This window comes from Psammomys obesus, unplaced genomic scaffold (genome assembly GCF_907164565.1).
Source record: "Psammomys obesus unplaced genomic scaffold, mPsaObe1.curated_primary_1811, whole genome shotgun sequence".
Classification (NCBI taxonomy): domain Eukaryota; kingdom Metazoa; phylum Chordata; class Mammalia; order Rodentia; family Muridae; genus Psammomys; species Psammomys obesus.
In genome coordinates, this window is record NW_026596143.1 from 9,291,860 (window position 1) to 9,301,520 (window position 9,661).

At 48.8% G+C, this 9,661-nt stretch overlaps 1 protein-coding gene across 1 annotated transcript in view; it reads right to left on the reverse strand.

Moving 5' to 3' along the window:
• Positions 1 to 6,851: 6,851 nt before the first annotated feature.
• Eif4ebp1 (eukaryotic translation initiation factor 4E binding protein 1) overlaps positions 6,852 to 9,661 on the reverse strand; it is a 14,763-nt gene continuing 11,953 nt past the window's right edge. The window contains exons 2-3 of the mRNA XM_055593408.1: positions 8,919 to 9,098; positions 6,852 to 7,286 (exon numbers count right to left, since the gene is read on the reverse strand). Coding sequence (XP_055449383.1) covers positions 7,255 to 7,286; positions 8,919 to 9,098 — 212 coding nt within the window. The 3' untranslated portion in view covers positions 6,852 to 7,254. The remainder of the gene's footprint in view (positions 7,287 to 8,918; positions 9,099 to 9,661) is intronic.

Here is a 9,661-nt window from a genome sequence, read left to right on the forward strand (position 1 = left end):
TAGATAGATAGATAGATAGATAGATAGATAGATAGATAGATAGATAGATAGATAGATAGATAGATATAAATTTCCTAAAGGGAAGGTTTCTGTACTTTTAAAAACAACAACATAAACATGGCCAGCCACCAATGCTTTGATACTCCTGCCTCCCCTTGACTGTGTGAGCTGGATTTGGTGACTTTCTACTAAGCAGTAGAAAAAAGGGTAAGCAAATAACATTTGTTGGTTGCCGGGTTTGTTTGTTTGTTGTTTGTTTTTAACTTCATGACATTTATTTTCATAACAAGTATCCAATATATTCTAAATATATTACTTCCCCCAGTTATTCCCTCCCCGCTCTGCTGACCTTCCCTCCTACTTTCATAGTGTGTGTGGGGGGGGGGGGTGAAGCACTATGTGGGTAGCCATTTGTCTGTTTTGTTCAGTGTGCTATTGCAGACTCCTAGAAGGGAGCTTGGCTGTTGGAATTTACTGAGTAAATGATACTACACTTCTCAGTTTGGATACAGTGTCTTACACCTGCAATCCCAGCATTCAGGAGGCAGGGGCAGAAGGTTTGCCACAAGTTAGGCTAGCCTGGGCTACATAGTAAGTTTGGGGCCAGCCAGTGCTGATCAGTATAGTGTAAAAAAAAGCTAAAACCATACTTAAAATATTCTGTGTTTCTTGCCTGTGAATGAGGCTTACACCATATAAGGGCCAAGAATCCAAACATCCCTGCTGGGGAAAGCAGCCTAGAAGAAATCCTCGCCTGAGTCATAGGAAACAACTTACTTTTGTCTACCCAAAAATACAAAGGCACTAAGAGGCTGGTCCTGGAAAAAGGCTCCTGGGATCTGTAGCCTGGCACAGCTGATATCCTGAGGTCATGTGGTTTAGCAGTTCTCTGAGTCCCCACTCCAAACTATGAATCAGAACATGCGGGTCTTTAGTCTAGCAGTATCTTTTAACAAGCGTTCCAACTCACTCTGGTGTCTAAGAACCACAGATGCAACAGGAGAGAGGAGTGGAAAATGGGCTAGACACAGGAAAAGTGGACAGCTCACAGTACACAATGAGTGCCAATAGGGTCTGAAGCTAAGCAAGAGGATTCATCAAGTTTCCCATCCATTTCTTAGAAAGCTAGTGCAAACTGCTTGGAGTGCATGGGTTAGGACACAGATGCCTCTGGAGACTATTAGACACCAGAAAGGGGTCAGAGTGAGTCTGACGCCCCTTGATCCCTGGTTTCTGGCTGGACGTGACAGGTGATAGTTCTATGAAAGCTGCAGAGGATGCGGTAGATTGAATTGGGACATCCTCCCAGGGTCCCTGTGTTACACACTTGGTCCCCTGCCGGTGCAATGTTAGAAGGTTGTGGAACCTATGCTGCCAGTGGGGCACATGGCTTCCCCACCCCCTTCCTCTTTCTCTCCTGGCCTTCTTTATGACTTTCTCACTATTGTGACATCACTCCTTGACAGCAAGTGATGGAAGGGTGTTGACTCTCCCTTATAACCTCGAGAGAAGCTAACCTAGCTAGCTTCCACTGTCAACCTAACACAGCCTAGTTATCTGAAGGAGTCTCAGTTGGGGATGGCCTCAACCTGGCTGGCCTATGGGCATATCTAAAGGAATGTGCTTATCTGTTAGGTGATGTAGGAGGGTCCAGCCCATATGGGCAATGCCATCCCTATGTTGGTGGGCCTGAGCTGTACAAGAAACCCAGCTTTCCTCCACGAGTCCTGCCTCTGCTCCTGATTGAGCTCCTGCCCTGACTTCTCCTCAGTAATGAACTGTGTCAGGAAGTGTAAGCTAAATAAACCCATTTATTCTCATCAGTGTTTATCACAGCAAATGGAAACAAACCACAACAGTCTATCAGTAGGGGCGGGGTGTAAGGGAGCAGACATGTGCTGCGCAGTCACTGCATACAGTCAGGAAACAAAGAGGAACGGGGGTGCTCATCTGGCTTCCTTCTTCTCCCCTTTCTATTCAGCCCAGGACCCCAGCCCATAGCATAGACGCTGCCCCAATAGCATGACACTGTCCCAATGGCATGCAGCTGCCCCCAATAGCATCATGCTGTCCCAGTAGCATGGTGCTGTCCCAACAGCTTGGTGCATATTTCTCTCTCTCCGGTGAAAACACTCCAGAAACCCCTCAAAGACGCACCCAGAGGCATCTTCTAGATGACTCCCAAGACAGCCACGTCTACAATGAAAATTTACTATTCCAACTTCTCGACCACAAAGCAATTTTTGCTTCCTCGAATGCTGCCAACACGTTTCAGCAGAGGCTCAAAACTTTTGCTCTTCGTAAGATAACTACTTTGGGTATCTGTCATAGTAAGAGGAAGTATGTGACCCTATAATATGGCTCACAGTTGACTGGAGCTGTAAAGTACAAGAAACAAGCAAACAAGAAACCCTGCACGTGCCACACAGGTTAGCAGAGAGCAGGAGTAAGGGAAAGTCCAAGCACTTGCTGTCCTGAGAAATTCAGGGACTGTTCAAAAAAAGACATTAACATGATCTCTCTCTCAAGACAAAGGTTTCGGTTACAGTGTAAACTGCCATCGTTACTAACCACAACTTAATCTTTTGTGAGCCAAGGCCAAGAGCCCTCTGAAATCTGCCCCACAGTGGATCCAGGAATCATGGGGGAACTGAACAGATGAGTATTTACCTACATGCCAACCTGAGGACAGTGGTGGCCAGCTGACACGACAAGACCACTCCTCCTCTGGTGGGCTGATAGTGGGCTGCTCGGGACAACCCACCCTCGGCCCCAGAGGAACACGGAGAAAGCTGTCAAGTTCAAGGTGATAAGTAGGGAAAGAACTAGAATGAATTCTCATGCATGCAAAGAGACAATGGAGGAAGAGTTTGGTTCCAAGTTGTCCTGATTAGGTGTTTTGTTGTTTTGTTTTGTTTTGTTTTGTTTTTGTCAACTTGACACAAGCTAAAGTCATCTGAGAAGACAGAATCTCAACTAAGAAAATACCTTCATCAGATTGGCTTGTGGGCAAGGCTGTGAGACGTTTTCTTGATTGATAATTGATTTAGAAGGCCCAGGCTACTGTAGGCAGAGCCACCCTAGACACATTCTTGTACACCCTGAGTTGCACAAGAATGCAGGCTGGGCGAGCCATGGGGAGCAAGCCAGTAAGCAGCATTCCTCTGTGGTCTCGCTTTCAGTTCCTGCCTCCAGGTTCCTGCCCTTGCCCCCCTCTCTGATGGACTTAAAGTTGTAATATGAAATAAACTCTTTCTTTCTCAAATTGCTTTTGGTCATGTTTTATCACAGCAACAGAAAACTTAAGACAGTACCCCACAAATGCGTACAATTTGTTGGTTTAAAGCAACTTTTTCAATTGTTCGGGTATTAATGCTGGTAGGTCATTTGAGCTTATATGCTACAAATGCCACGGAGAATCAAGGGTTTCCGCTGGAAAGCCAGAAAACAGATGTGAATGGAGATGTGGGTTTGTTCTTTAAAGGTTCTGAAAGCAAAACCAGGCTGGACAATTCCTGCAACTAGGCAACGGAGGCAGCAAGATCAGGAGTTCAAGGACAGCCTGAGCTATATGTCTCTATGAGACCCTGTTTCAAAAAAGAAAGAAAGAGAGAAGAGGGCACAATTGTATTCACGATTCCAATGCAAATTTGAACCAACCTGTAAAAGGCAAAGTGAAGTGTTTTTACCATTGGGATCCCGATTCGCAGTAGAAAGCAGTCTTTCTTCTCTGATTTGAGCATGGGACACCTAGGAAAATGTACCGAGGATAAAATTTGTTCCTGGTTTCCGTGGAAGGAAGCCTTTGGCTACGACCTGAGTAGTGGGCCAATCACAAGGCTGTTTGGCCACAGGCGGGTCCAGTTTGACCCAATGAGGAAACAAGACCCTGCAAACCGGTCCCAAGCTAAGGGTAGGCAGTGCGGCCACATTCCGACGCGCCGGCCCCTCCTGCGGTCAGTGAGGGTCCAGTTGCATATTAACAGAGAGACTCCTTAGACCTTCATTACGAACAGCTCCTTCACTTTTCCCCCAACGGACTCCAAATGAAATATAGCCTTTAACTGAGAGAAGCGTGTATTCCTTACTTCGATAAACTCCTCCAGCAGGGGGCAGCAGTAAGCAAGTATCGAGACGAAACCAAAATCGGCTCTGGCGTTTGAGGACAAGGATACTTAAACACAGCTTTTGGCGGCGCTGTGACCTCGGAAAGTTGGGGAAGAATTTGCCTCCACCTCCACTTTATTCTCGCCGGCCACATTCCAGTCATGGGCCTGTACTTTGTAAACTTCAGAGACCCTGGCCTTTGTGGTGTCATTTATTTATTCCTTTTACTGATTTTATTATTGTCTTCTTTTTACTTTAAGGCAAGGTCTCCTGTAGCCCAGGCCGGCCTGAAAATGAGCCAAGCATGGCCTTGAACTTCTGATCCACCTAGTTCCACCTCTAGTCGTGCACCACACCCAAGTTTGTGCGGTGCTGGGCACAGAACCTAGGGCCTTGTGCAAGCAAGGCAAGCGCTCCACCAGCTAAGATACCTCCTCCTTCTCTCTCACACTGGAAGGTACCAGAAGCGGGGTGGTATGACCTGGGATGTCTAGCAGCCTGAGAAACAAGAGCACCAACAGCACCCTATTAGTTAGACAGCAGTTCAGGTCGCTACACTGCGCTCACACTAAGTAGGTGCATTTCCCAAGATGCTTTTTGCTTGCTATTCGCTGAGCAACTTCCAGCGCAGCTTCCTTAGTGCATTCCTGTGTGCACATTTCTGTGTGGCACATGGAAGCCAGAAATAGATATTTAGTGTCACTCGAACTCAAACATGCTCCACTCTTGTTTTCCAAGACAGGGTTTCTCTGTGTAGCCTTGACTGTCTTAGACTCACTCTGGAGACTAGGCTGCCCTTGAACCCAGTGATCCACCTGCCTCTGCCTCCCTGAGTGCTGGGATTACAGGCATGTGCCACCACACCAGGCTTTTTTATTTTTTTTTTAAGACAGGACCATTCACTGAAACTGAAGCATGCCAACCGAGGTAAGCTGACAGACAGCCAGCCAGCTCTTGTCACCCAGGTGCTGAGGGCAGTACGCCATGGATCTGGGCCTCATGCTTGTACAGCAAGCACTACGCCAAGGGTTATCACCCCAGCCTCAAGACTCCCCAAGACACTGTTCTGGTGAGTGCATCAAAAGTCAGCAAGCCTCCTTTTCCTACACAGGCCACTCTCTGCTCACTGCCTGGTTGAGCCTCTTCACCCACGCTTGCAAAGCTTGTCACCTCCAGTATTTACTCCAGCAAATACTGGAACCTTGAAGCACAGGCCATATATGGTCCAGGCAGGACCTCCTGGAATCAAAACTACCACAAGGGCCAGCGACTCTCCAAGACTCTTAAGCCTCAGTTTCCTTCAGTTCACGGAACAGGTAGTCTCCGAGCACCAGATAATCACAAGTAATGCTTTCATATCTCACGTCCATTAGGTTTTTCAAGTTTGGAACACACTCTGTATTACATGTTCATGGCACCTGTCTACAGCTGGCAGTTAGTCCTTCAAATGCAAACAGTGGTTTTGGTCACGGGGTAGGGAGGCGTGCCAAGCTGATAGGTTTAAGACAGCATCTCCACAAAACATTTGGATTCCAGCACCCAGGGATGGCAAGCTGAAGGAGGCTCGTCTCTCCACAATCTTCCTTCCTGGAGAACAAGGGCTGGGTTGCAATGCCTTACCACCACACAGCGCCTAGCAACAATTAACGCTTTAGAGACTGGTCTTCTCCGAAGGATCTATTTCTCAGGGAGGAAAGCTGCTCATCTTTACATTTTTATGGCTCCTGGTCTACCAGGGAAGTGCACACTGACCCTGAAAAAATGGGAAATGCACTGGGCTGCACAGACTGGTGAACAAGGCCTCTGCTGAGATGTCAGGGCAATGAGACGCTTTTATTGGGAAGCTAACAGAACAGGAATGCCGACCTAACCTCTCATTTAGCTTAGATAAGATTTCCCAGTTGCCTTTGTTCTGGTGGTAGCCCCCTTAGTGGCCCCATAATTCCACATACAAGAGGAGGCCATGCTGTTATGTGTTCAGACAACACAGAAAAGCGCTGTCCTTTCATGTATTACCACATGGACTCCAGCTGCCTTTGGAAGGGACTGTAAAAAAAAGGCAAACAAAAGATCTGGCCATCGAGGCCTGCTGCTCCCCAAATGGCAAGCTAATAGAGCCTACGATCACATCAGCCCTTGGTCCAGGAAACCCACCCCTCAGCACACCCTGTATTGAGACACCTGCCACACAACTCTCAGCCTAGCAGTCAAGACTCATGCGTTCTCATTCCCAGCTGCACCATTTCCTCCAAGCTTCCCCGCCCCGCCCCTCGTGGACCACTGATAACCAATCCTATGCAATCTGCTTCATGCTACCCTTTTTTAATGGGTACGTGGTACATGTCAGTAAAAATCCTTAAGGCAGACAGATTACCTTCTCTGCATCCCCCACAGCAGCACACACAAAGAGATGATTGACAGAGACTAGGTGCCTGTGGATCAAAGGCTCTACAATGGCCTAGGCTCAGGGGGAAGGTGACCACCTCGCTGGACGAAGGTAATGCTTGCTACTAAAAACAAGAACAACAGAGCAGCAGAGCTCTAGCCCAGCCCCACGAAGGACAAGCTTTTATCTTCAGCCAGATTTCTCAGCTGTAAAGTGACAGTAAGGCCTTCTCTGCTTTACCTAGAGGACTAGTATGCTAATTACATGAGGTAACGTAAAGGAAAGTACAGTGTAAGCACTGAACAGACAGTAACTGTGTTATCACTTTAAATTGAAAACAGTTCAGACAGGGCCCAACTTGGGGCCTAGGGTAAATGTGGCTTTTATTTCCTCTCAGGGAAAGAAGTGAAGAATAGCCTTCCCAGATACCCCAACCTAAGGAAACGGTGGGTGTGCTCCAGAGGTGGAGGCAAGAATTGCCAGAAGACCATTCTGACAGGCCCCTCTGTCCACTTCCTGGCACTTGAGGCAGGGTACAGGCGAGAGTTTTTCCTCTGGAGTAGCAGCTCGATACCAACAGAGGCACAAGGAGGTATGCGCTGGTGTTCACAAAACAGAAGGCAAAACAGGTGCCCTGAGGAGCAGGACCGGGTGCCTGGCCCACACCCAATGTCTGCCTGGTACAAGGCCTGGCTGCCGTTGGCTCTCCTCCTGAGGCCCTCAGGGCCCCAGAAGCATTACTCCGTCCTATGGCTGGTCCCTTAAATGTCCATCTCAAACTGTGACTCGTCACCTGTGGAAAGAAAAGACCAGAAGGCCAATAAGCAAGTGGCAAGTGAAAGCACTCCAGGATTGGAGGCCAAGGACAATGTCTGTGTGATTCTTGTGGGTCGAGTGGAGGCATACAGGCTGCCAAAGAGAAAGAGAGAAGTTGACTGGGATAAGAGAGCAGGCTTCCTCATAAGAGAGGTGACAGTGCTGAATTTTCTGTAGATTCAATTTATTTGTTTGGGGTTTTTCGGGGGATAGCCTTAGCTGTCCTGGACTTGCTTTGTAGACCAGGCTGGCCTCGAACTCACAGAGATCCATCCGCCTGCCTCTACCTCCTGAGTGCTGGCATTACAGGTGCATCACCACACCCAGCTTGTAAATGCAGTTTTTAATATGTGGCTCAAGGACTGGAGTTTTGTTTCTTGTGAGGAAAGTTAAAACTATGCACCCATAACCCTTACCTCCCCTCCCCTTCCCATCCCCCCCTACTAATGCTAACACTGTTTGGGTCTAATAGGCCACTACGTGGAGCTGAGAGATAGCGTACCATCAGAACTAGGAGCAAGGTAGGTGTGCCAGCATGGTTAAATGACAGCCTTCCAATTAATGGTGACAGTTTCAGGTGCAGCTTAACTTTGTTGAACTCTGTCATCTTTGGTTTGAGGTATACGGGTAAAGGTAGGAAGCACTGTGGTGACCAGGGTGTCCCTCCATCCTTGAACACAGGGCAGGGACCCACATGTGTGGCTTGGGAACCACTTGTCCAGTTGCCCTCTGCACACAGTCAAATGCCCCTTCCTGTCACCGCTCCCCTCCATCACCACCTCCATCTCAATCTAAACAAGGTAAATGTCTGTCTCGGCTGCTGGGTTCCTGGGGTAGTTAGCAATCCCATCCTACGGGGTCAGTGGGTGTCAGCAGATCCCTGGCTAGGCCTGGAGCACTGCCTTCAAAGCGGAGCAGCAGAGGTGGTCCTCCCGAGACGGAGGGCACGTGGACATGCTTGTGCAACATTAACCCACAGCGGAGAGCTCCGACACTCTGCCACAAGAACACAAGGTCATTCCTCACAGGAGGCTGCCAGGGTAGCTGCTTTGATTACTCTCGGGAGGAGCGGACAACCAAGAAGGACCTAGCTTTAAATGTCAAAGCTTCAGTAACAATGGGAGGCATTGTCTGCCTGTCTTCATCAGCAATCCACTAAATAACCAGTAACCTGCCAGGAGATGCCTAGGTTGGTTTGTTTTGTTCTGTTTTTTCTTGCAGACACGTGATTTTCTAGAAGGGAAGTACACCATGTCTTTTGCTAAGTTGTCACCTACACCACAAATATCACCACCGTGATTCAAGGGTGGTGCGGGTGGTCATCCTAAGGAAGCAACTATACAGAGAGGCGGGCTGGTGAAAGGTGCTGGGTGAAGCCACTGTCACTTTAGACCAGCTCCTCACTAACTAGGTGGTACAGAAGATCAGCTGTCCGGAGGTCCTTGGAGCTATGCAGGAGCAACCTGGCACCAATGGGAGCTCTGCCTCCCACCCGCGCCCCACCCTCTGGGATCTCCACAGCTGCTCCTCAGAAGGTGGACAGTCACCATCACCCTCTCCCACACAACCCTCTTCCCAGTTCAGGGTGCGGAGAGGCCCAGCCACTGACCGCCCGCCTGCTTGTCTTCCGGGCTGCTGTGCAGGTGGCTCTGGCTGGCTTGCAAGGGAGGCTCATCACTGGTAGGGCTAGTGACCCCAGGAATGGCTGGCAGGTCCTTGGGGGGTGTTTTGGCCACAGGTGAATTCCGACACTCCATCAGGAATTTCCGGTCATAGATGATCCTGGTTCCTGGTGGGGCAGGTGTAATAAAGAAGTTGTTAAGGCCTCCTGAAACCCTTTGCCTGTTTCGTTTCCCACTTCCTGGAAGTGTGGCCACAGCAGAGGCAGCAGGTTCTTTTACATAATCTGGACCATGGCGGAGTAAGGCTGACCGTGGTACCTGGCCAACCTGACCACAGCCCTTCTCCACTGCCTACCCCATCACCACTCAGGAAGCCCCTCCCTCATGAAGTGCTTGCTGGCCACCAAGATGCACCTTTGTTTTTCTTTTTCTCAGACCTCTGAGCACCCTATGCCGCATGCAATCCCTCAATCCACTCACCCCTCAGTTCTCCCTGTCAATCATCCATGATGAGCAAGGCCCACAGAAAAGGCGGCCTTCAAAGGGCTGTGGTGGTGCACACCTGTAATCCCAGCACTTGGGAGGCAGAGGTATGCGGATCTCTCTGAGTTCAAGGCTAGCCTGGTCTACATTGAGTTCCAGGACAGCTAAGGCTACATACAAAGAAACCCTGTTTCAAAAAAAAAGAAAGAAAGAAAGAAAGAAAGAAAGAAAGAAAGAAAGAAAGAAA